The sequence below is a fragment of the Zalophus californianus genome, chromosome 11 (assembly GCF_009762305.2).
Source record: "Zalophus californianus isolate mZalCal1 chromosome 11, mZalCal1.pri.v2, whole genome shotgun sequence".
NCBI lineage: Eukaryota > Metazoa > Chordata > Mammalia > Carnivora > Otariidae > Zalophus > Zalophus californianus.
Window position 1 is genome coordinate 87,158,260 of NC_045605.1, and position 27,640 is coordinate 87,185,899.

At 39.3% G+C, this 27,640-nt stretch overlaps 1 protein-coding gene across 2 annotated transcripts; it reads right to left on the reverse strand.

Annotated features, from left to right (window-relative positions):
* LOC113913968 (APAF1 interacting protein) lies at nucleotides 1-27,622 on the reverse strand. 2 transcript variants are annotated; one of them, XM_027578546.1, is made up of 8 exons: nucleotides 27,428-27,622; nucleotides 18,133-18,233; nucleotides 14,037-14,085; nucleotides 12,837-12,954; nucleotides 10,863-10,998; nucleotides 7,985-8,152; nucleotides 816-912; nucleotides 1-329 (listed from the first exon to the last, which is right to left on the reverse strand). In XM_027578546.1, the coding sequence occupies exons 1-8, from the start codon at nucleotides 27,482-27,484 to the stop codon at nucleotides 324-326; spliced, it is 732 nt and encodes a 243-aa protein (XP_027434347.1). In that variant the 5' UTR covers nucleotides 27,485-27,622; the 3' UTR covers nucleotides 1-323. The 2 variants fall into 2 exon arrangements, with proteins under 2 accessions (XP_027434347.1, XP_027434348.1); XM_027578547.1 differs by lacking the exon at nucleotides 816-912.
* Nucleotides 27,623-27,640: the final 18 nt, after the last annotated feature.

Genomic DNA, 27,640 nt, shown 5'->3' on the forward strand with positions numbered 1-27,640 from the left:
TTCATTATGAAATATTTTATTCCACTGCATTGTCATTTAAAATTACAAGAATATATTATTAGCAAATATTGTCCAATGTCCGAACAGATTCAGGGTGGTCATCTTCAGCACTTAGTGACAAATTAATAGTATCACAGAAATGTTCAATTCATTAAAAATAGTCGAGTTTCATTTGGAGTCATAATCAAGATAAACTTTGTCTGTGTATATCATTAAACTTTCATTTGTCTTACACGATTCCATTTTCTCCAACTGGAAGCTGTGTAGGATCCAGCCCGACTTTCTTCATTGATACAGCAATATCAAACAAATAGTCATAACACTCACACCTATAAAAGAAAAAGCAAAGAACTGAAGGTCTCAGTGAAAGAGTTCTCCAATCCTACCAATCACATTTCTCCTCTCTATCAAGCCAACCCTGTTCCTCGTGCATTTTTTTCTCAATTCCAGGCCAAATTTTTCTCCTTTTGCCCCCAGCATTATTAAAACATGGAAAGGAATCCTACTGAATCATGCAATCATATTACACGCTTCTCAGGAAATAAAAGGGAGTTTAAAATATACTACTTACATAAATTTAAGTTTTCTACCATGTGTCACTTTTTGAAATAAGTGTAGCAAATCATTATATAACTTGGGTTAGCTTTATTCTTCCTTCTAGCCTTAAACTTGGAGAATGAGATCTGTATCTCCTTCTTTGTCAAGTGCATAGTGCCTTGCCAAATCATAGCTTGTCCAATAAATATTTCTTAATAAATGAATACATAATACAAAACAAATACCTAGAAACAGTAAGCTACTTAAATTAAACCAACCTGGGGGGGGCAGAGCAAGATGGCAGAGGAGTAGGAGACCTGGATTTCATCTGGTCTCAGGAATTCAGCTGGATAGGGATCAAACCATTCTGAACACCTATGAACTCAACAGGAGATCGAAGAAAAGAATAGCGACAATTCTCTGAACGGAAAAGCGACCACTTTCTGGAAGGTAGGACGTGCGGAGAAGTGAATCCAAGGCAATATTCAGGAGGATAGACGGCGGGGGAGGGGGCCTCCGTCAGCCACTTCTGGCAAGTGATAGAGCCGTGGAGCACAAAATCGGAACTTTTAGAAGTCGGCTCCGCTGAAGGATGTCGCTCCAGTGGCTAAGCTGGGGGTGGAACCCTCACAGGACAGTATGGTCTCAGGACTCTCGGGGTCACCGAAAGACAGGGGGTGCCTGAGTGCGGCAGAACTCCCAGGTATCGGAGCAGGGAAGCTGGCTGCAGAGACGGAGCTGAGGCGCGGGCTCTCAGCTCGGGTTTGCCATAAACTGTGATCCGCGAAACAGTCGGGCCACTGCTCCTCCAGCAGGGACCCAACAAGCGGCAGATCCGGGGAGACTCCCCTTCCTCCCCCGGGAGGAGCGGCGCGGGAGCGCACCGCAGGGATCTGCTGGGTTTGGAGACTCCACACAGGGTCGGGTGCCAGAGATAGAAATGCTCGGTCACAGGCCAGGTGAGCACGGAGTGTGGCCAGAGACCGGTGAGACGGGAGTGGCTGACTGCTTTTCTCTGGGGACCCACTGAGGAGCGGGGCCCTGAGTTCTTGGCTCGTCTGGGATGGAGATTGGGAGGCCACCATTTTCACTGTCCTCCAACGCTGTACGGAAAGTTGCAGGGAACAAAAGCTCCCCAGAGCAAACCCGAGCGGACTGCTTAGCCCGACTGGCAAGGGCGGGGCAATTCCACCTCCCGCAAAGACATTTGGGAACCACGGCAACAGGCCCCTCCCCCAGAAGATCGGCCGAACAGCAGCAAGCCAAGACCAAGTTTACCAATCAATGAGAACGGCAGAACTCCAGCACTAGGGGAATACTGCACATAGAATTCATGGCTTTTTTACCATGATTCATTAGTCTTTCAAAGTTCAATTTTTTAACTGTTTTTTTTTTTTTAATTTTTCTTTTTCCCTTTTTCAACCATCTTATCAATCACTTTTTTTAAAAAAACATTTTTATTTTTCATTTTTAGAGTCATATTCTATCCCTTCATAGTAGTTACCCTTATTTTTGGCAGATATATATGTATAAGTTGTTCTCTCTTTAAAATTTTGAGATACAGTTTCTTCTAAAATATCAAAATATACCCTAAATCTCTAGTGTATGGCTTTGTTCTAGTCTCCTGCCTGATCACATTCTCTCCCTCCCTTTTTTCTTTCTTTCCTTTTTTTTAATCCTCTTCTTTCTTTTTTCAAACATCTTCTCAATTCCTTTTTTAAAATTTTTTATAATTTTCATCGTTACAGTCATAGTCCATCCCTATATCGTATCAACCCTTATTTTGTATATATATATATATATATATAAGTCTTTCTTTCTTTAAAATTTTAGGAGGCACTTTCTTCTAACAGACTAAAATACACCCAAAATCTAGTGTGTGGCACTGATCTATGCACCAGCCTGATCATATTTGATCATATTCTGTTTTTTTGTGTTGTGTTCTGTTTTTTTTATCTTTTTTTTTCTCTTTCTTTTTTCTTTCTTTCCCTTTCTTTTCCCCTGGTTTCAGGTCTTCTCTGATTTGATTAGAGTATATTTTCTGGGGACGTTGTTAACCTGTTAGCATTTTGTTCTCTCATTCATCTATTTTCCTCTGGACAAAATGACAAGATGAAAAAAATCACCTCAACAAAAAGAACAAGAGGTAGTACTGTCAGCCAGGGACCTACTCAATACGGACATTAGTGTGATGTTGGACCTAGAGTTCAGAATCATGACTTTAAAGATACTAGCTGGGCTTGAAAAAAGCATGGAAGTTATTAGAGAAACCCTTTCTGGAGAAATAAAAGAAGTAAAATCTAACCAGGTCGAAATGAAAAGGCTTTTAATGAGGTGCAATCAAAAATGGGGGCACTAACTGCTAGGATAAATGAGGCAGAAGAGAGAATCAGTGATATAGAAGACCAAATGATGGAAAATAAAGAAGCTGAGAAAAAGAGAAACAACTATTGGATCACGAGGGCATAATTGGAGAGATAAGTGATACGATAAGATGAAACAATATTAGAATAATTGGGATCCCAGAAGAAGAAAGAGAGAGAGGGGCAGAAGGTATATTGGAGCGAATTATAGCAGAGAACTTCCCTAATGTGGGGAAGGAAACAGGCATCAATATCCAGGAGGCACAGAGAACCCCTCTCAAAATCAATAAAAATAGGTCAACACCCCAGGATCTAATAGTAAAACTTGCGAGTCTCAGAGACAAAGAGAAAATCCTGAAAGCAGCTCGGGAGAAGAGATATGTAACCTATAATGGTAGAAACATTAGATTGGCAACAGACCTATCCACAGAGACCTGGCAGGCCAGAAAGGACTGGCATGATACATTCAGAGCACTAAACGAGAAAAATATGCAGCCAAGAATACTATATCCAGCTGGGCTGTCATTGAAAATAGAAGGAGAGACAAAAATCTTCCAGGACAAACAAAAACTAAAGGAATTTGCAAACACGAAACCAGCCCTCCAAGAAATATTGAAAGGGGTCCTCTAAGCAAAGAGAGAGCCTAAAAGCAGCATGGACCAGAAAGGAATACAGACAATATAAAGTAACAGTCACCTTACAGGCAATACAATGGCACTAAATTCATACCTTTCAATAGTTACCCTGAATGTAAATGGGCTAAATGCCCCAATCAAAAGACACAGGCTATCAGATTGGATTCAAAAACAAGACCCATCGATATGCTGTCTGCAAGAGACTCATTTTAGACCCAAAGACACCCCCACATTGAAAGTGAAGGGGTGGAAAACCATTTACCATGCTAATGGACACCAAAAGAAAGCTGGGGTGGCAAACCTTATATCAGACAAATTAGATTTTGAAACAAAGACTGTAATAAGAGATGAGGAAGGACACTATATCATACCTCAAGGGTCTATCCAACAAGAAGATCTAACAATTGTAAATATCTATGCCCCTAACATGCAAGCAGCCAATTATGTAAGGCAATTAATAACAAAAGCAAAGAAACACATTGACAACAATACAATAATACTGGGGGACTTTAACACCCCCCTGACTGAAATGGACAGATCATCTAAGCAAAAGATCAACAAGGAAATAAAGACTTTAAATGACACACTGGACTAAATGGACTTCACAGACATATTCAGAACATTCCATCCCAAAGCCAACGGAATACACATTCTTCTCTAGTGCCCATGGAACATTCTCCAGAATTGATCACATCCTAGATCACAAATCAGGTCTCAACCGGTACCAAGAGATTGGGATTATTCCCTGCATATTTTCAGACCACAATGCTTTGAAACTGGAACTCAATCACAAGAGGAAAGTCCAAATACATGGAGGCTAAAGAGCATCCTACTAAAGAATGAATGGGTGAACCAGGAAATTAAAGAATTAAAAAAATTCATGGAAACCAGTGAAAATGAAAACAAAACTGTTCAAAATCTTTGGGATACAGCAAAGGCAGTCCTGAGAGGAAAGTATATAGCAATACAAGCCTTTCTCAAGAAACAAGAAAGGTCTCAAATACACAACCTAACCCTACACCTAAAGGAGCTGGAGAAAGAACAGCAAATAAAGCCTAAACCCAGCAGGAGAAGAGAAATAATAAAGACCAGAGCAGAAATCAATGAAGTAGAAACCAAAAGAACAGTAGAACAGATCAACGAAACCAGGAGTTGGTTCTTTGAAAGAATTAACAAGATTGATAAACCCCTGGCCAGACTTATCAAAAAGAAAAGAGAAATGACCCAAATCAACAAAATCATGAATGAAAGAGGAGAGATCACAACCAACACCAAAGAAATACAAACAATTATAAGAACATATTATGAGCAACTCTATGCCAGCAAATTAGATAACCTGGAAGAAATGGGTGCATTCCTAGAGATGTATCAACTACCAAAATTGAACCAGGAAGAAACAGAAAACCTGAACAGACCTAGAACCACTAAGGAAATTGAAGCAGTCATCAAAAATCTTCCAACAAACAAAAGCCCAGGGCCAGATGGCTTCCCAGGGGAATTCTACAAAACATTTCAAGAAGAATTAATACGTATTCTCCTGAAACTGTTCCAAAAAATAGAAATGGAAGGAAAACTTCCAAACTCATTTTATGAGGCCACCATTACCTTGATCCCAAAACCAAAGACCCCATCAAAAAGGAGAATTACAGACCAATATCCTTGATGAACATGGATGCAAAAATTCTCACCAAAATACTAGCCAATAGGATCCAACAGTACATTAAAACGATTATTCACCATGACCAAGTGGGATTTATCCCTGGGCTGCAAGTCTGGTTCAACATCTGCAAATCAATCAACGTGATACAATACATTAACAAAAGAAAGAACAAGAATCATATGATCCTCTCAATAGATGCAGAAAAAGCATTTGACAAAGTACAGCATCCTTTCTTGATCAAAACTCTTCAGAGTACAGGGATAGAGGGTACCTACCTCAATATCATAAAAGCCATCTATGAAAAACCTACAGCGAATATCATTCTCAATGGGGAAAAGCTGAGAGCTTTTCCCCTAAGGTCAGGAACACGGTAGGGATGTCCACTATCACCACTGCTATTCAACATAGTATTAGAAGTCCTAGCCACAGCAATCAGACAACGAAAAGAAATCAAAGGCATCCAAATCGGCAAAGAGGAAGTCAAACTCTCACTCTTTGCAGATGATATGATACTGTATGTGGAAAACCCAAAAGACTCCACCCCAAAACTGCTAGAACTCATACAGGAATTCAGTAAAGTAGCAAGATATAAAATCAATGCACAGAAATCAGCGGCATTCCTATACACCAACAACAAGACAGAAAAGAGACAAATCAAGGAGTCGATCCCATTTACAATTGCACCCAAAACCATAAGATACCTAGGAATAAATTTAACCAAAGAGACAAAGGATCTGTGCTCAGAAAACTATAAAATACTCATGAAAGAAATTGAAGAAGACACAAAGAAATGGAAAAACGTTCCGTGCTCATGGATTGGAAGAACAAACATTGTGAAGATATCAGTGCTACCTAGAGCAATCTACACATTCAATGCAATCCCCATCAAAATACCATCCACTTTTTTCAAAGAAATGGAACAAATAATCCTCAAATTTGTATGGAACCAGAAGAGACCCCGAATAGCCAGAGGAATGTTGAAAAAGACAAGCAAAGCTGGCGGCATCACAATTCCGGACTTCCAGCTCTATTAGCTGGAAGCTGTCATCATCAAGACAGTATGGTACTGGCACAAAAACAGACACATAGATCAATGGGACAGAATAGAGAGCCCAGAAATGGACGCTCAACTCTATGGTCAACTCGTCTTTGACAAAGCAGGAAGGAAGGTCCAATGGAAAAAAGACAGTCTCTTCAACAAATGGTGTTGGGAAAATTGGACAGCCACATGCAGAAGAATGAAACTGGACCATTTCTTTACACCACACACAAAAATAAACTCCAAATGGTTGAAAGACCTAAACGTGAGACAGGAGTCCATCAAAATCCTAAAGGAGAACACAGGTAGCAACTTCTTCGACCTCAGCCGCAGCAACTTCTTCCTAGAAACATCGCCAAAGGCAAGGGAAGCAAGGGCAAAAAGGAACTATTGGGATTTCATCAAGATAAAAAGCTTTTGCACAGCAAAAGAAACAGTCTACAAAACCAAAAGACAACCGACAGAATGGGAGAAAGTATTTGCAAATGACATATGAGATAAAGGGCTAGTATCCAAAATCTATAAAGAACTTATCAAACTCAACACCCAAAGAACAAATAATCCAATCAAGAAATGGGCAGAAGACATGAACAGACATTTTTCCAAAGAAGACATCCAAATGTCCAACAGACACATGAAAAAGTGCTCAACATCGCTCGGCATCAGGGAAATCCAAATGAGATACCACCTCACACCAGTCAGAATGGTTAAAATTAACAAGTCAGGAAACGACACATGTTGGCGGGGATGTGGGAAAAGGGGAACCCTCCTACATTGTTGGTGGGAATGCAAGCTGGTGCAACCACTCTGGAAAACAGTATGGAGGTTCCTCAAACAGTTGAAAATAGAGCTACCATACGATCCAGCAATTGCACTACTGGGTATTTACCCCAAAGATACAAATGTAGGGATTCGAAGGGGTACGTGCACCCCAATGTTTATAGCAGCAATGTCCACAATAGCCAAACTGTGGAAAGAGCCAAGATGTCCATCGACAGATGAATGGATAAAGAAGAGATGGTATATATACACAATGGAATATTATGCAGCCATGAAAAGGAATGAGATCTTGCCATTTGCAACAACGTGGATGGAACTGGAGGGTGTTATGCTGAGTGAAATAAGTCAATCAGAGAAAGACATGTATCATATGACCTCACTGATATGAGGAATTCTTAATCTCAGGAAACAAACTGAGGGTTGCTGGAGTGGTGGGGGGTGGAGGGGGGGGGTGGCTGGGTGATAGACATTGGGGAGGGTATGTGCTATGGTGAGCGCTGTGAATTGTGCAAGACTGTTGAATCACAGATCTGTACCTCTGAAACAAATAATGCAATATATGTTAAGAAAAAAAAAAAAGAAGATAGCAGGTGGGGAAGAATGAAGGGGGGAAAGCGGAGGGGGAGATGAACCATGAGAGACAATGGACTCTGAAAAACAAACTGGGGGTTCTAGATGGAGGGGGTTGGGAGGATGGGTTCGCCTGGTGATGGGTATTAAAGAGGGCACGTTCTGCATGGAGCACTGGGTATTATGCACAAACAATGAATCATGGAACACTACATTAAAAACTAATGATGTAATGTATGGTGATTAACATAACAATAAAAATTAAAAAAAATTAAACCAATCTGACCAATAACACACACACACAAAATCATACTTCCTTTCAAATCATAAAACATACTCCATTCCCTTTCACATTTAGAATGTGGTGATTTGTCCCAAATGTCCTGTGATTCATACTTACATGGTTTTAGCCTTCTCCCACGTTTCTCCCCAGACGTACATGCCATGACGCCTGACTAGGACCGCGCAGGAGTCCGGGTATTCATTTATCGCACAAGCCATTCGTTCTTTGAGGTCTTTCTCCTCGGGTGTGTTCTCAATAATGGGTACCACTAACATATCATCATACCTATAGGACAAAACAAGCCATTTTTTTCCCCATTAAAACAAATGTATTCATATGTAAGGTCATAATTTTTTTTCAAGTAACCAGTTAGACATTCTCTTTATTTCTGAAAGCCACTCCAAATTCTGGACAAGATGTTGCATGTTATTCTGTATATCTTGCATAAACAGCTGTAGCAAAAGATGTCTTGGGAATTTGGCAGGTGTATTCTAAGTAAAAGTGGCAGAAATTTGTATAGGATACCGAAACCTAAGAAAGAAATGATCAAGATCATACAAGTATTTCCTTGAAGCAGAGACAATCAATATTTTCAACAGGAGATGGGAAATGGTAGATCAGATAACCAGAAGCATAGAAAGGATTAACAATTTAACTGCTTATTAAGTATGAGTTTTCCAAAGATACAAAATCCTTTTCTTTTATCTCTGCAAGACCCCAAAGTGTCTCAGGCAAATAAATAAAGAGATGTGGTTTGTGGCACCGGGATAGGAAGAACCTTCTGGAAATGACTCTTAATGGTGTGGTAATATTTTCATAACATTCTCAAGTCTGTGGCGTTAGAATTCTTTTACTTCCATCTTGTTTTCAGGAAATACATGTGATAAAATTGGCATAAGCGTTTTCCTTTCTGCTCATGTCGAACTCGGACGTGTTTTCCCTTTTATATGGATTTCTCTTGCCTTTTAATGTAACATCTGCTTTTTTACTACCTCTGTAATGGCCAAACGTAACAACAAAAAAGTTCTAGGTATAGTTTTATCAAAAGTTGCAACTTTAGGACAGGTATAGGTTAAGTAGCTCTCACGTATGGAGATGTTTATTATTTCCTTTTTTTTTTTTAAGATTTTGTTTATTTATTTGACAGAGAGAGACACAGCAAGAGCAGGAACACAAGCAGGGGGAGTGGGAGAAGGAGAAGCAGGCTTCCCACCAAGCAGGGAGCCCGATGCGGGGCTCTATCCCAGGACCCTGGGATCATGACCTGAGCTGAAGGCAAACGCTTAATGACTGAGCCACCCAGGCGCCCCTTATTATTTCGTTTAAGTAAAAGAGAAGTAATTAAAAAATATTCTTAAATATGGAAGAAATGAATTGCTAATCCCAAATCTTTCCTAATATTGACCAAGAGAATCACAAACATGTAACTCCCTCGAGCCTATACTGAATAGTCAGACATCTTTTCAGGGGTAAAATAGTACCACAGCAAAATAAGACCTGAAATTCAATCTGATCACCCACTTTACAGACAGAACACTAATCCTTCTGAGTTAAATGAACAGAGCCAGGATGGTCCTTTGATCATTAAACAGTTTTTTTTACTCTACCACAGGAGTGTTGCTGCCAGGAGAGAGGACAATTACATTTACATATGCAAACCTCCCCTGAGGAGAATTAGGTATGTATTTGAAAGTTTTTGTTTTTCAAGATGGACTTAAAAAAAAAAAGATATATCTCTGCCTCCTGAGTGGTGATAATGACCCTGTTACTGATTTCCAGGCTCAAGAGAATTGCGAAGGACATTGCAAAAAAGTTTGTATTCTTTAAGTTCTGAAACATTTAAAATAATACATGAAATGTGTATGTTATGGTGCAGAAGAAGTGACATCATTCATGACATTCCTTTCTCCCCAGAATTCCAAAGGCTGTGGAATTCTGTGCTGTTCCTCTAGGCAGCCGTTCACACCTCCTTCCGACCTACTTTTATTTCTTCACCAAAGCAATCAAGTGCTGAGGAAATTAATAGCACACATAATGCCTCTCCTTCAAGATCCAGAATGGAAAAGGCAGTGTGGGGCTATACTTTCTTTAGTATGTACACTTTCATAATTTAAACATTTAACTTTTGTAAATAGGTATTCCACAGTGCTAACAAATGCTGTAGGCATACAATAAGTATTAACTAAAATTAAATCATAGTAAGTTCTTGACACACTAGTTTAAACTTGTACATTCTACGACGTGGAGTAACAATAAGATATTGCTGTCAGAACACTTTAGAAAAACTGGCACCCGTTTCCTCTAAGCTAGATAAGGTAGAATCAGGCCCTTTAGCAAATTAATAAGCTCAAAAATAAGAATGCCAAGCCGTTCAAATGAAATGCTTAGCTTGTACCTGAGCACTGAGAACACATTTCTTCCCATGTAGATTGGCAAATAATTCTACATTTTGGTGGGCTGGTGGATTTATTTGATTTTCTCTAGAAGGTTCTATACCATCTATGCCATTTTCCATACTGAAAAATTATAAAAATAGAGACCTATTTAATTGAAATAATTGTACAACTTTCATAAATATGAAAACGTTCTAGAAATACTAAATTAAATCAAGATGACATAAACTCCAATAAGGGCTGAAGCTTCCTGGAGACCTAGTGAAGGTGAGGGGATCTTGCTCTCTGGGTGATTCCATACGGAACATAATCTTTCTGTCTCTAAAGAAAGCTCAGCCAAGGATTTTTCACCTTACTCTGACAAATGTTTCATTATTCGTGTTGCTAATAATTTACCAAGGTTGGGGTAGGGGAAGAGGAGGGGAGGCATCTGATTTGTGTCGCTGAGAAGAAATCTGTATAATATTAATAATAGTAAGTGGGCTATTATTTAACGTAGATCCCACAACATCTCATTAAAGGCATAGAAAGATCAGTAGCTTCTTTATCAAAAGACAGAAAAATACTTTTCAAATTACTTAAGCAAAAATAGAAAAAAATACCTATAATACCCTCCTGAAGTACATTTCCTTATTCCTTTGATCATCTCTTGATGGGTAATTTTAAACTCTCGTCCTGGAAAGAGAAGGGTGGCCATGACAGCAGCTTTTGAGTGGGTATGAATCACTGCACCTGCTCCTGGAGGAAGAAAAAAAAGTCACATGCTCAGTGAAAACAAAATGTTACCTTTTAAAGAAATATATATAAATATATGTGTGTATATATATATAAAACATTTATTTGTATATGATTTTGAACTTGTTTTTCTTGGCATGGAATCATAAGTTGGCAATAGACAGGAGGGTAGGAAGTGAGGGAGGGAGGAGGAGAGAAATGGTAATAGAGAAGCTGGAAAGCAAAAGGCATTTAAGCTTTATCCGCATCAGGACAATGCACAATACTTCACATGTGCTCAAGAAATAGCTTTAGGTGGTCTGAAGTACAGCTGTAATAATAATGGAGATCATAGTCAAAATGGTACCATTTAATTAGGGGTTCCTCTGTGCCAGGCACTGGGTAAATCCCCTTTATGTGTTATCTCTTGCTCTTAAGTCATCACGACAACCATAGACAGAAATTCTATCTCCCCAACTTGATGGTCAAGGAAGTGGGGAGCTTGGAGATGTGAAATAACTTGTCTATGTTCACAGATAGTTGTGGCAGCACTTGGATTTGACTTTAGGGTCAGTGTGACCCGTAATCAGCAAGTTGGGTTTCATAGTGCAGGCCATGTCTTGGTAGCATAAGGGGTGGTAGGGCTTTTAAGGTATAATTGTAATGGGTTTACCTAAAAAGGATTTGTATGCTATAAAATTCAGTAATGGCTATTTTTGCGATTGGAAGTTTATTTAGCTTTTTGCTGGGAAAGGGGCTTCATTCTGTTTGAATCTGTCCCTGAGGTTTTGCCCTCTCAGGAGCGGCTGACAAAGTCCAGGAACAGAACATAGCATGATCACAGACTCAATCCTGATTTCATTCAGTGGCTATATTAAAGCACGGTTCTAATGCCTTTATTGCTATGGTTGAGCCAGTTATAATTTTCTATTTTCACACTGTCCTCTAGGTTCAACCTTTCCAGACTGATTTTCTACTGCAAATTCTGGGAATTAAAATAAAACTCCTACTTTTATTGTACAGTACATCTTTTAAAAAGATTTTTTATTTATTCACTTGAGAGAGAAAGAGAGAGAGCACACCAGCAAGGGGAGAGGGAGAAGCAGACTCCCTGCTGAGCGGGGAGCCCAACGTGGGGCTCGATCCCAGGACCCTGAGATCATGACCTGAGCCAAAAGCAGATGCTTAACTGACTGAGCCACCCAGGCGCTCCTTTGTACAGTACATTTTTTAAAAAGAGAGGACCAGTCCTACTAAAGTAAAGGCCACAATTTCCCCTCATTTATAATTTGACTTACTTCTACTACAAGTTCCCAGAGGTTTAACTCTTAACTAGAAGTGGGAATCTGATGGTAAATATAGTATTTAGTCAATTTGACAGTCTAGTGGAGTCATACTAGGTTGAAATTCTGGCCCCAATACTCACTAGCTATTTATTTTAGGAAAATCTCCCAGATCCTCTGTCCTCTGGTATATAAAATGGAGTAACAGTGCACCTTCCACTAAGCTGATTTGAGGTCTGAATGTGTTAACATTTTTAAAGTTTTTTTTTTTTAAGATTTTATTTATTCATTTGAGAGAGAAAGAGAGCACAAACTGGGGGGAAGGACAGAGGGAGAGGGAGAAACAGGCTCCCCACAGAACAGGGAGACTGATGTGGGACTCGATCCCAGGACCCTGGGATCATGACCTGAGCCGAAGGCAAATGCTTAACCAACTGAACCACCCAGGCACCCCAACATATTTAAAGTTTTTACACATAGTAGGTATTCAAGAAATGTTAACTACAACAATAATTACAATTATTTAGGGAATCTACTCTGTAGCAAATATTCTTTATGTTCAATCCATTTTCTGCCTACCTCTCATTGTGTAAGCATTCATGAAAAGAGGAGTACACTGGCTTTTTTTCAGATTCTTACATGGCGGAGGTCCACTTATATCCTGTTCATTGATGTCACAAACAAACATGTCTTCAGGCTGTTTATAGAGGGGGGAAAAAGAAAAAAAAAAGGCTTATACAATATCAGTTAGAAGTGTCCTTTTTCTTGTGTGTGCTAATATATATGCATATTTAACTCCTATTTTAAATATCCATATGTAGTTTCTCTTTGAAAATGTTTAAGCCATTTTGAGAAATAAAAAATGTTTCTGCTGATAAAAATATTCTCGAGAGTTAAAATTCTTCCTTTAGAATTTGAAGAAACGATATGGAAAATTTCATATGTTTGAATAATATTGCTGTTTTCATTAATGTAGCTTCTTAGATTTTCCCTGCAATTTCACAATTTTATTTCAGAGAAGCTATACAAAGAAATCATCATTTTGAGATGGGTGCTACAGTTCTTTTTTTATATTTCATGATATGAGGAAAAATATAGAGTTGAATTTCTAATCTCCTGAGAAACGTTTTAACTGATACTCAGAAATGTTCACCTCAATAAGGTATATTATTTTAAAGTTCAAGCAGTTAGGCAGATGCAGACTTTTCCTAGTAGTGTGTGCATACTTCCAACTTGTGACTTTCACTTGCCAGGGCTTATTACAAACTACAATCTAAATGTTTTATTAATGAAGCATTATGCCTTAGCTAGAAGTTAAGTGTTAGATGTTTGTTTTAACTAGCTTTTGAGTCTCCTAAGCATTAATATGGAATGAGACTTCTCAAAAATTTGAAATAAAGTTTTATAACTTTAGATTGGGATAGCTTTGTTATTGTTAAATATGAGCCAGTTTGGTCCATTTGAGACTATCAATGTGACTACCCTACTAGCCTGATAAAGATGCTATAACACTGCAAAATTATAATCACTTTGTAAAGATTGCACTATTCCCTTGTGCCCTCTAGAGGTTGAATGAGAATTCAGAACATATTAGTTGTATGGAGATTACTTAATCACCTTAAAAAAATGGTTACTAGTTACTTATCAAATGTTTATTGATTATTTAAATTATAACACTATAACCCCCCCCTTAAAACTTTTAAAATTAATTCCCTTTCACAAAACAGTAGTCAAGTAGAGAAGAGAAAGCATTTGGAGTTAAGGATCCCTTTAACATACCTGAATCCGTTCCTTTTGCACTCCCGAAGGAGCAATGTAGATTTCATTGCTGGTAACACAAAATAAAGAAATTGGCATTTATTTAACTCTACTCTTCTGCTTTTGACCAAAGACAAGTGTATTCTTGCAGTCCAATTATCGATACTCTTTATAAATCAAGTCACACAGAAAGCTGCTTAATTTAATTAATGGTATATACTGTATAGAAAGAACACCAAATTACTGGTAATGTCTTTATAGTGCTGGTGACAAAGTAAAATTTTGATAGTTTTCATATATATTTCTTTATTTTTACAGTGCAAAATCAATGGTAATCAGAATTATCTGGTTAGGGGAAATACAACTGTGAAAATACAAGTCTTTAGCATCTTTAAGCATGAGTAAGCAGTTTATCTTATTATACATGGAATAGTTATTATAAAATCCAATCAGAAGAAAATATGCTCATGAGGAGTAGATCTCTGTCTTACAAGGGATCAAGTTTAATTTTATTGCTTGAAATTCTCTTCTTATAAAACATGAAGTTCGGGGACCCCTGCTGGACAGTTTATTAAATTACAGCATTAACACAGCTACTTTTTGGGTGGACTATACGCTTCCTATTTGAAAAGCATTTCTTTCTTGTGAAAATATTTGGTAATAAAGCTAAAACAACTGCAGAAAGTTAAAAATATAAAAGGCATGCTAAAATCTGGAGATCTTCCTGTTATAGAATGTTGTGCTAAGGGAGATGCTATAATACACCATTTATCAGAAAGTACTCTCAAATTTGATTTGGAAATTAATTTCAAAATCTTCTCTAAAGGTCCTTATCAGTTTCAGTTGCTGCCAGAGGGTTTTAAGAGCTGCCACATACAAATGAAGGAAATCCCAGCACCTGCACGCTCCAGCTTTTGCCCCTGAGCCATGGATAGAGGGACACTGAATATTAACTGTTCCCTAGTGAAAATGAGGATGATGGCCTAAATCGAATCAAGCTATCAATCCTGTTGGGATTATTAATAAACCTATAGACTTGTAACTGACAAAAGTGAAAGTTTCTTTAAGGGTCCACTTGTAAACTAAGGTCTACAAAATAAATGCCTGAAAACGGGAGAGAAATCCAAAGTACAGTAAGCTATATCCAATTATTTGTTTTCACAATGACATAGCTCGCTTTACGTAAAGCTTTGTTGCATAAGAAAACATGGAGTGGCATTCCTCCGGAATCAGTGCAATTGGTAGGGATCATACTGTTACAAAAGGGTCCTTTGCAAATACCAGGGATCCAAATCTTTTGTCCTTGGGTAACAAGGAATCATTCCGAGAATCATGTGTGGTACGAAGTCAGTGTACTTGTAGGGTGAGTCTTCTTGTGTGCGGAGAAATTTATGCAATCTGGGAACAGACCCAAATAAGTTCAAAACAGCCTATTGGTAAATAAAATTCATTTACAAAGTGGAAAAATCCAGGGTATTCTGTTTATTCAAATGATTTGGTAATCTAAATCTGTTTTTATTGCTGCCTTTCTGAAGACAGAAATCAGTTTAGACTGATCACTTTGGGTAATTTAAAGATTAGCTAAACAGATTGTGGAAAAAATACATTTTCACCTACAAAGAAGGAACTATCTGGATAAAAATAGGAAGATGACAGAGCCTTTATTTTAGGAGGGAAATATGCCAAAGATTAGAAGTGAAGTCTTTACTTGGTGCTGTAAGCTGCAATCAAAAAGCATTTTGAATTTGAAGGCATTAAGTTTTGGAATTTATTTCTCCATACTCTCTGCTCTTCGACTATCTGGTAAGGAAGAGGGCAAAACTCAAGAGTTCATAATATATCTGTGTTCAGTTGCTTCTATTTTTTTTACTGTCTGGTTATTTAAAAAAATGTAAATCTTACTATATGCCTCAGTTATCTTGTCTACAGTATGAGTTGATTAATTTTCATTCTAATAGCATGCCTTAGGATTAGTGTCTCTGACACATGACGATATCATACCATGAAAACAGGAAATGCTAAATGTGAATGATAATGACCCAACCTAAACACAGTGGCTGCTGGGTATCTTGGAATTGCTTATGATTACTGTCATTTTCTTGGTCTTCCATTTCCTCCTTCTGATTTAATGCTCATATGGATCTTAAGGTGTCTTTTATATACATCTTTTGGGACTACACACAAGTAGCATAATCTAGAATGGTATCAGCCAGACCTTGGAATCAGTAAATTTTATATTCCCAAACACAATCTATTGGGTTTATCCTTCATTCCAAATTTATTTGCTTTAAGCTTCAAAGAAAAGCAAAGTTTCACTAACAACACGAGAATAACACAGGGGATAAAGTTAATGATGGGGGCTTATGAAGTCATTTAAATATTAGGAAAAAAATTGGACGTTTTACTACAAATTACCCACCTTACTCTGTAAAGCACAAAATTAGTAAGATTCCAATGCCATAAAATTGTGGTTGTTTCCACCCGTGACCTCCAGGAGGAGCTCCTCACCCATTAAGAATCTAACTAAGAGCAAAGCAATTTTGCTTATGATGCAATGTCCCCATAAACTGACTGTAGTGCTGTAAAAACCATTTAATTTTAAAAGGTGCCAGTGAGTGTTTTAGAGTGACCACCCACAATTTCAGTGCATGCGTTAACAAAATTCTTCTAGAAAGAACAGTCTTTTATGTCTATGATAAAAAAAAAATGTGGCTGTTTTTTAAAAGAGCCACTTAGAAAATGGTTATTGTAACTCAGCTGGGTAGAAAGCTCTATTTTGTACATACATAAACTTTCTGCATATGCGAATAAAAAGCAGTTAACTAAAGGCAATGTTCAGAGTATGATTTATCATAAAAACAGCTGAGAAACCAAATTCCGGGGAACTCAACTAAGTGGATAAATGAAAACAATGACAAACGTTGTTATCTTATGGCCTTGTTCTGAACAGGACTTGGAAGTTTTGGCAAAATCACCTGAAAACTGGCACCGTACTGAAATGACACAGGAACACGGGGTGATGGTAAGACAGGAGGCACAGAGGATGTACGATGTCCCATGAGGAACATGACCCTTCCAGACAGAGGGCATCCCTATACACGTGTAACTAAGACAGTTAAGGTCCCCTACTGTTGCCCACAGTTCAATTAATATTCAAATTACTTGGTAATTTGAAGCAGGTGAAATTTCACTGGCATCATCTTGTGGTATGCTGAAAAACCCCTTTTGTTCTAGATGTTCTGATTACATTTTACGCTCCATTCCTTTCTAGGAAATGGAGCCTCCTAGGGGGTGTTACTGTATATATTCAATATCGTACAAGTGCTATAGTAACTCAATTTTGTTAAAGAAAGTGAATTAGGATAAAGAAATCAAGTTACTCAGTTTAACATTCAGCCTCCAGACAATACTATTCCTAAAGCATTTCAGGAGAAAAAAAATTCATCCTCTTCCGGAAACACTGGAAAGAATGAGATTAAACAACCTGTATTTTCATTGTTAGTAGGTTACGTACTACACTACTTCATCTTCTTGGAGGAAAGACACTGAATAAATCTCATGAACAATTAAGTAATATTCATTCCTTCTGTTTCAGCCAGTCCCTCTTGTTTTGTCCTCTAAGCAATAAAGACCAGCAGGTGCTGTCCATTAGTGATGACACATGATGCATTTAGAAAGGCATACTGCCTGTCTTTTGACTTAATAAAATGTATTTTTCTAGTATTTTTGATGGCTTGTCATCTGTATTTAAGTGACTTTTAAAATACGTCTTTGAACCTTTAAAACAAATCCTGTCCACCTAGAGGGGACCTTTTCTAATTCCAGCCATATAAACATAGTTGGCAGCATGTTATTTAACTTTGGTACTCTGAAGACTGAGGACCAAATTGTTCTGATTAGAAACTGTGGTTCTTAAACACTTAGGTATTTATTGTATCTACAATTTCTGCACACGTATTCAGTTATGCAACTATTCATTTCTCCATTTAGAAACTAAATATTTTTAGTATCACACAAAACTGGGCACCAGGTGTTCTTTGGACAGAACACATATTAGGCTCTTCATTGGGCTACTTATATGGACAATTCCCAGAAGTGAAATCAGCCCCAAACTTACCCATGTTTCAAGCTAATTCCTCCTCCAGTCCCAGTGACCCAACCCAAATGGTAAAACTGTTTGCAAAGCTCTGGGATCAGGTATCTTGGATGTTCCTTGTCCTTAAAAAGAAGATAATGATTTTTCCAATAGATATTACATTATCAAGTGACTTTTCTAGCTGACATCTCTCTGTTAAGAAGCCCATGAAAGGAGGTGCGTGGGTGGCTCAATTGGTTAAGCATGTACCTTCAGCTCAGGTCATGATCCCAGGGTCCTGAGATTGAGTCCTACATGGGGTGGGGAGGTTCACTGCTTATCGGGGAGTCTGCTTCTCTCTCTCTCCCTCTGCCCTTCCCCCATCCCCCCACTTGTTCTCTCTCTCTCTAATAGATAAAATCTTTTTAAAAAGCCAATGTAAGAAAAGTTTAAGAAAATCTACCACAGAGAAGTTACCATGAGGGAAAAAACTATTACAAAACATACTTGGTTTTTAATGTTTAGAAGATGGCTCTACTATGTTATTTTGGCAACCTGAAATTATTCAGAATAGGGCCATTTAGTCCAACACTATGGGACAGGCTGCAAAAACAAGGTGGGGAAATGCCTAGTATATATGTCTGTTGCAATGGCTGAAATAGTATCTAGTGCTGAGAGGAACATGATTCCATCTGTCCAGTGAATTTCTTTACACAAAACATCTTATTCAATTAAGTCATGATATACATATGACAGCTATGTATTCATATTCTGTGTTGGCTCAATTTTATTTTTATTCTAAAATCTTTTTTCCAGTGATTACACTGTTTTCTCTTATTACAAAAGCAGTATCTACTCACTATGGAATATAATTTCAAGAAAATAACATGGAAAGGACTCAAGCAATCACAATGAATACTTTCTGGGCTCATTTTTATGAAGATATCTGTGTACAGGAACAAATGTATGCATGTTGGGATACATTTTGAGCTTTATGTATTTTTATTGAAGTAGAATTGACATATATTAGTGGATACTATAAAGAGTAGATATTTGTATATATTGTGAAATGATTAGCACAGTAAGTCAAGTTAAAATAAGAGCTTATTTTTATTGTTTAATGATTACTTCTTTAGGAAAAAAATCAGTTTCCCCCATTTTTTAAACTGAAAATTAATGAAAACAAAAACAATAATAAAGAAATATAATGAATTCTATTTTTGGCAATATGAAATACTACTCAACTTGAAAACAACTAAAAATGCTGAATAAATTTTTTTAAAACATTTCAAATTAAATTGCTGAGCTGGCAAGAAAGTAAGGTTTGACGGTATCCGTAAAAGAAACCAGGGTCAATCTACCTGGGAGGGAAGCTCTGAAGTCATAATTTCCCTGAAGGTATTTGCAGAACTCTGGTGAGTTTAAGCTCCAATTTTATAGCTATGCAAGCCACTAGAAACATGAGATAAAACACAGGATGTGCTCAGAATGGGGTACGTGATAGAAAATCCCTTCATAGGTTTGAGACCTGACAAGGGGCTATACCCTCCAGGTAAGGGTGAACAAGACATAGACCCTCTGTGCACAAAAGAAAAGCAAGGAAGCTTGCCTAGATAAATCTTGGCACTGAGTAAAGGGGAAAAACATCTTTGAGTCCAAAGAGGATGATTACTGAACAGACCAAATGTCCAGCTATTTAACTGGCTTTCGGAAATTATGGTGTTTTCCAAAATTCAGTTAATATTTTACATATACATTGTATTTTATTATAAATGATAATTTGATGCAGTAGACTTCAAAATATAAAATTAAGAACATGGGAATGTTAACATTTTTTAAAGCTCTGAATCAACACAGGCTTCGGAGTTAATGGACATAAAGTCAAACCTACATTATACCATTTATTGCTTATATGACTTTGGGTTTCACTTTACTAATCCATAAAATGAAAACATTATGAGAGTTAAAATGAGATACAGTGCTACAGGCTTCTAGGTATGGGATGAATAAGTTTTTTTAAAAAAGAGAAAATAATGAAGATAAAGCATCCAGGACAATATGTGACACAGTCAATGTTAATTTCCCTCCCATTTTTTTTCAGTGTTATATTAGTTCGGGTGTACAATATACTGTATTTGACAGTTCTATATATTACTCAATGCTTACCACAATAAATATAGTTGCCACTGTTACCATATAATGTTATTACAATATTATTGACTATATTCCCTATGTTATACTTTTCATCCCTGTGACTTACTTATTTTGTAACTGGAGTTTTACCTTCCTTCCCATTCTTAATGTGTTAAAAATTCTTGAATTAAAAATAATAAGAATGCTGTGTTGGCTTTCCTTATATCTGTCCTTACAAAATCTAGCCAGAATCATCCATGCCCTGTGTCATTTGCTATTTCCTTTTTTAGTGATACAAATGATATTTTAATTATATATTAAAGTACAGCTAATGAGAAGACTCCTACAGTCTTCCAATCCTTAAAACCATCAATTTGCATAGCAAATTGCAAACATTATAGAAAATGTCTGTTATTATGGGTCTCTCCCCTTTTCCTTTTGTCTTTTCCAGTACTGAGTTATTATAGCAATTAGCCCACTTCGTGCTACAGGAATAACAATGATAAGGCAGCTGTTGTTAATAAAGTTTCATTCAACCGTTCAAACCCACAAAATTACAGTTTCAAAGAAAATAATCACTGAGCAGTGGGAACTAACAGATATACTGGGTAAAATGCAGTCATCTAAATTGTTCAGAATGGTAAGGAAGTAAATATCAGAACATATATTTCAATAAGAATAGACAAGAAGGAAAAAGGTTAGTTAACATTTACTTCTCCCCTGAATGTCAATAATATTACTTGTCTGTTACTGTTATGTCTGGCTTTTCAATGAGAGTAAGAAGGTTGAAAGACCTATCTAAAGATGGATTATAATCAATTTCTTACAGTAGCGGTCCTATACTGTGAGGGAGAAACATTTAACAGTGTTTTGTGTCTAAAAAAAAAATAACAGTATTTTGTGTCTATTAAAAACATTTAAGTCTAAAAAGCAGTTGAATCAACACTTTATTTTTCCAATTTTTCAATCCAGTTGTTTTAAGGAAATCAACTCTACTGTCACTGAGACACCTGCTCATAGTCAACAATGACTCTAATCCCCTCCCCCACCTTTTCTTTCAATTTAAGCATAAGAGAGACATGTACTGCTTGGACAGAGGTTTTCCTGGGGGACTCTCACACAACTATAAAATAAACGTGTGAAAGACATTATTTAACCCATCAACTAATGATGGAACCAGAAAGATGATACAACTATATCCAAAGAGAATGCAAAACACACACCCCTATAATCAGGAATCCTGGATTTACAAATAAGGAAAAACTGGACAATATTCTCCAGGCAGCAACAAATTTAATGTCCAGAATACAGCTCGCATTTCTATGACCAATAATCATCTGCACTGTGTCAGCATTCTACAGTTTGGGGTTGTGCAATAGCTCCAAGATGGCCCTAGGACACCCAGTGATCTTTTTTTGCTCATTTCAGTCCTTCAAAATTCTTGACACTGGCCTGAGGAAGGGACTGGATGCAGGCACAGCCATGTTGTCAGCATTTTCTCAGTCTCTGTGCTTTGTTTCTCTCTGTCTCATTCTCCTCTCTGTGCATACTGGTTTTCTTTGCAATTTCACCTCCACTCAGTCATATTTCTCCCTTTCGCCTTCACCATACTTAAAAACTCATCTTCACATCAGCTGAGCACTGACTAGAAGAAATGAGAAGACCTGAAGCGTGGCTTCAGCTTTGACCCTCCACTAGCTGAGTGCCCTCAGGCAAGTCAGTGACCTTTTCTGGGTATCAGTTTCTTTATGTTAATTATCTGAATCCGTGATTCCCAGACTTCCCTAGATAGGCCAGCAGTTTGTTGTTGTTTAAATTTTAGGGACTGTCACAAGGTTGCCAAGTTAGAACATTTATTACATTTAACCATCTATTATCACCTTCTTCAAAAAAAATGCATTTTTAACATAAAAAAGTAGGGTCATCTCAGAATAAAAGGTAGTCCTTTAAATTGAATGCATTAATTTTGTGAAATTCACTTTTTCATTATCCTGAGTTCTTTATTTTTGCAACAGTTGAGTAAAAACTCTTTCAGGGACTCATATTTGGGGAGGAATAAGGTTATCTTTCCCTATTTAGTCTCCTTGCCTACAATTTCTCCTTCCTCTCCTTCTTCTCTAGCTTAGCCTCCATTCTCTTGTTGGTACTAAAAGAATATACTACTTTGATCACTGAACCCCATTCCTCCAATCACAGAATGCACAAATGCCTAATCCATAGTCTGTTACTTAAGTCCTTCTGCTTTCTTGCCCCACTTTACCTTTTCAAATATTTTTCTCTCAGTTTATGTTTACATAAATCTCTCAGTTCTGTTCAACCTAGTTGTGGTAGTCAATCTCCAGGATGGCTCTCAATGGTCCCTGCCTCCTGGTATTCACACCCCGGTGTGTAGTCCTTCTCACATTATGTATGGGGGCGTGCGTGACCAACAGACTGCAGTATAAGGGCAGAAGTGACAGTAGGTCACTTCTGACATTAGCTTATAAAGCACTGCAGCTTCTGTCTTGGGTGCTCTCTCTTGGCTCACTTGCTCCAGGGGAGTGAGCCAGCTGCTACGTGGTAAGGGTACTCGGCCTACGCAGAAGGCCATGTGGTGAAGAGGTATATGGACAAAAATCAGTGAGGAATGGAGGCCTGCCAACAACCATGTAGGCAAGCTTGGAAGCGGACCCTCCAGCTGCAGTCAGGCCTTGAGAGGACAGTGGCTCCAGCAGACAGTCTGACTGCCACCTTATGAGCAACCCTGAACCAGAACCTTGAACCAAACGCTCCTGGATTCCTAATCCTCAGAAACTCTGTGAGACAGTAAGTGCTTGTGTTTTAAGCCTAAATTTTGGGGTATTTGTTATGGAGCACTAGCTAACTAAGACATATTTTCTTGCTAACCAAGTGCATCTTTTTTTCTTTGCACTGTTAATGCTCATGCTGGATTTTCAATTATCCCAACTCTAGCTATCAGACTCCTGCTTGTAGGCCTTTATACCACACTCCCTACCCACTTCACCTGGGATTCCTTCTCTCATCATCCCAGCAGGAAATGATCACTCCCTCCTCTAATCCTGTGCCACGGCATTTGCTTTATATACCTCTCCTTTGGTATTATAGAGACTTCTCATTCATTCGTTCAGCAAATTTTTACTGCAAGCCCTGGAAAAATGAATATTGAGTAAGATAAAAATCCCTACCCTTGAGAAGCTCACAATCTAGTAAAGAAGTTATGAAAGGACAAAGATACATAATACAAGACAGTCTAAGGAAGCTACTGCTTGGGGGAGCAGAGCTAGTGGTGGGAGAGAGCAAGAGTTGGGAAAAGCTTCACAGAGGAGGGGATGGCTGAGCTAAGTCTTAATGAAGCACAGTGGGAGTATGCCAAGCATTTCCTGGCAATTTGACTGTGAACTCTCGACCAAGTCCCTGCCCTAAAGAAATTTACATTCTGGAGGGTAGTTTTGAAAAAGCAAAGAGAAGAATAAACTATAATAGGTAGGAAGAAGGAAACAAACTAGGAACTTATAGAAACATAGCAGAGATTGACTTGATTTATGTGGTTAAGGATAGCCTCTCTGAGCACGTGAGGATCTAAGGCCTACAAAGTGTGAAAAAAACAGTGTGTGATAAGTGTTTGCATACGCCAGGTTTTTTTTTTTTTAAGATTTTATTTGAGAGAGAGCGTGCACGCAAACAGAAGCAAGAGGGGGAGGGACAGAAGGAGAGGGAGAAGCAGACTCCCCAATGAGTGGGGCTCGATCCCAGGACTCAAGAGATCATGACCTGAGCAGAAGGCAGATGCTTAACTGACTGAGCCCCCCAGGTGCCCCTCACACGCAAGGTTTTGTGTTGGGGAACAGCAAGCACTCCACACTAAGAACACAGCAGATGTAAAGGCCCTGGAGTGACACAGTGCTTGACATGTTTAAGGCCTGGAAGCCACGCTGATGAGAACAGTCTTGCTGAGCGGGAACGGATTCATGGTAGGAGAGACAGGGAGAGGGAGAGAAACAATTTCTGGATGTGAGAGGGGAGGGAGATCCTGAGCACAAGTGGAGGGATTGGGCTTCTTCCATCTTGAGATCTGAGAAGATGGGTTCAGGTTTAGGCAGATTGGTAGGTTTTGTGGTAGAAAGTAAGTTCATATCCAATGTCTTCTATTTTCTTAAGTATAAACAAAGTCATCAGCTGAGTAACAATGTGAGCACAGGGTATGGGAGGCTTGAAAAGATAATAAAAGGTATAAGTCAGTCATCGCAGGGAGTGGGGCAGTAAAGTACTAGGGAAACCCAGGATGGTTGTTGGGCAGTGTTAAGTGCCAATCTGAGGCTGACATGTTGAAGATGAAGCAAGGCCGGTCCGTGTAGTTGTGTAGTTTTCTCTAGGAATGCAGCTCAGTGCAATCACAAAAACCATAGTTAGTAGGTTCATCTTAGGCTGGGGTTTTGCTAGGCCAACTGTATTTGTAAATTAGGTCAACCATGATCTTAAGTAAGAATTGTTTCAATAGACCGGGTGTAGAAGCCAGATCTCAGTGGGTGAAGAAGTGAATAAAACTTAAAGGCAGAGAATTCTAAGGACTCTTTCAACAGTGTTGCTGTGAAAGGCTGGATAGGGAAACAGAAGGGGAAACTGGTTAACATAAAGTTTTCTTTACACACTAAAAGGTAAAATTAGGGAAAGGGGAGAGATTAATGACATAGGAAAACAAAAGCCTAACGAATAGGTCAATCTTTGCCGAGACAGAGCAGTTGGAATTTGACCAGGGTGGTATTTACCTTAGACAGGAGGAAGAAAGATGCAGGAAAATGTGTAATAATACAATTAATAACAAAAATAGTTAACATTTATTGAATACTTGTTTTATAACACATACTAAAGGCTTTATATGCACAACTTAGCTTAATCCTTATAACAACTGTGTTACACTAAGAAAGATTAATGTGTCCAAGACCACTCAGATGGCAACGGGCAGAACCAAGATTTGCACAGGCAGTCAGAATCTAGATGTCTTGTTCTTAACCTTTACATTATAACGTAGGTGGGAACAGGAAGAAATTGAAGTTAAGAAGTTCACACCTAATAGCTTCCTTTTCTTTGTGATTTTGGAGGCAAAGTCATCTTCAAAACAGGCTTGGAGGAGAGGATGGGGTGAGATGGTGAGGTTTTGGGAGTCACTTAAGGTAATGTGAAGGGAAGCTCCTCAGGGGGCTGCCATGAGGTGCTTAGGAGCTAGCTGCAGTAGGACACAATAGTATTTGTAGAGACACAAATGTATGTAGTTGAGTGACACCCCTCCATCCCTTGGGGGTTCAGAGTGGGAGGCATTTAAGTAAAGGCAATTATTTGTAATACAGGATGGAGGATCCTATGATAGAGGCTTGATAGAGGCTACACACAGACCTGTATGAGTAAAAAAGAAAAATCCTTCACCCAAAAAAGTGTGGGCTGAAGGGGTAGTGGCTGGGCGGGGAAGGATATGGCCGTGGGAATGGGTTGCTAGAGTGGAGGGGAGGGTGGAGAGCCGATGAGGTCAAGGAAAACAGAGGGAAGGCTGTTGGAAGACCTTGTGTTACTGTAATATCAAAGCACAAATATTTATTATTCAGGGTTAACACATATAGGACACTGTGATAAGTAAGGTATAATTAAAAAATAGAAGTAGTTCTTGATTTATTTTCCACCTAAGCATAGCTCCCTGAAGGGTAGGGAACATGCTCTTGATGTAGCGATAGACTTACCACAGTGCTTTGTTCAATAAACACTGACTGGATTAAGATCACATCTACATTAAGAAAAGTCCTGTATCACAGGTTACAAACTGGTGGCCCAGGGGCTGAACCAAGCTTATAGGAAGTAGTTTAAGTGCATATGCAAATCTGTTGTGAGTGGTGGAGCTGTGGTAACCTGGCAAGCACATTTAGGTGGTAGTCACTAGTCAGCTCAATCTAGACCCCAAGAAGGAATACACGCGCAATGCCATCAGATGTTCTAAAGTTTTAAGTGTTCTCCAGTTTGAAAGGTTGGCTCAAATTTTTTATGAACAATGAGTGAACTAAACATGCCTGTTCACCGAATTGCCTGTCGGCAGTGTTTGGTTTGAGAATTCTTGTTTATTCTCAGATCCCTTGATAAAGGGATTGCTCATTTAGATTATATTTCACCATGATTTATCTACTTGGGGCATTAACACATGGGCTATTGAAACATCTTAGCAACATTCTACTAACAGGTTGCTTTCCTCACTTGCCACACACACCTGCCTAGCTACCTGTCCTGTATCCAATGTCTTCCCCCTTCCCAGCCAACTGTCCCTGTCCAGCATTCCATCCTCACAGTCGTCTTTGGTCATCTGGGGAGTTACTTATTCAAACGAGATTCACAAGTATTTTGCAATAAAACCTCCCATGTGTTATTACTTTTTAATTGGGACCTTCAGTCCTAAGAAAGAATAACAGGGGGAATGAGAGGGCTAATTTTGGGGTGGGGGGCTTTCCCTGCCTCTGAAGCAGGGCTTCTCACATTGTATTATAATTGTTTCTTCGTCTAGTTTTCCTCCAGACCCCAGGCCATTTGTCTTAATCATTGCTGTATCCCTGAGCACATTCGTGTTCCATAAAACTGTTGGTGAGTATACCCAGTGAATGAAAAGCAGACGCAGCCCGAGGGTGGATTTTCCTTTGACTCCTGCTCAAGGAAGAAATCTTCTACGATCATCCCATAATCACTCTAAATTGAGGCAGGCAGAGCGGGAAAGGGCTGGCTACTGAAGCACAGCCCCGATTTGGCCACCGTTTCCAGAGCGCCTACTGCCTGCCAAACGTCGGGCTGGTCGCCAAGGGCGCAGAAAATAAGCTCGAGAGCAAACAGTTTTAGCTTCATTTCCACTCAGTGCTTCCCGTTGCCTTGTTTGGCCTTATTGCCCCCCCAAAAGTTGTTTCAAAACACACTCAAGATGCCCGGCGCTCTCCTCCGTTATTTTCCCTTTAAAGTGTCTGGCGCCCGGCGCTCAGCGCCCGCCGTCGGAGCCCAGCCCCGGGAGCAGGACCGCGGCGGGGCCGTGGCCCCGGGTCGGCCTGGGGAGCCGAGGCGCCGGAAAGCGGGGGTCGCGTCCGCACGGGTCCCAGGCCCCGCGGGTCCGGGCCCAGCTCCCGCCGCCGCGTGTCACCAGCGCCTCACCTCCCGGCGAACCAGGCAGCCGCGGCCCCGCCCCTACCTGCGCGCCGCAGCACTGCGAGTCGCAGTCTCCCTCCGGAGGGTGACAGCCCGACATGGCCCGGATGACGGGGAACCACGGCCTCCTATCTTCGCGCGGCTTCGGGACCCGCGCTCAGTCTGGGCTAAGCCCCCTCTGTGGTGAGGCCACAACTGCAATCGGGCGGCGCTGAGGGCAGCCCGGGGGCGGGGCGGGCGAGGCGGAAGGCGGGTC

Coding starts and splice junctions, on each gene's coding strand:
- LOC113913968 (XM_027578546.1), bottom strand. CDS start 27,484: ATGTCGGGCTGTCACCCTCCGGAGGGAGACTGCGACTCGCAGTGCTGC. Junction 18,234..27,427: donor CGCAGTGCTGCGGCGCGCAG/GTAGGGGCGGGG, acceptor CTTCTTTTTAAG/GACAAGGAACATCCAAGATA. Junction 8,153..10,862: donor ACTTCAGGAGGGTATTATAG/GTATTTTTTTCT, acceptor TTTGTCCTATAG/GTATGATGATATGTTAGTGG.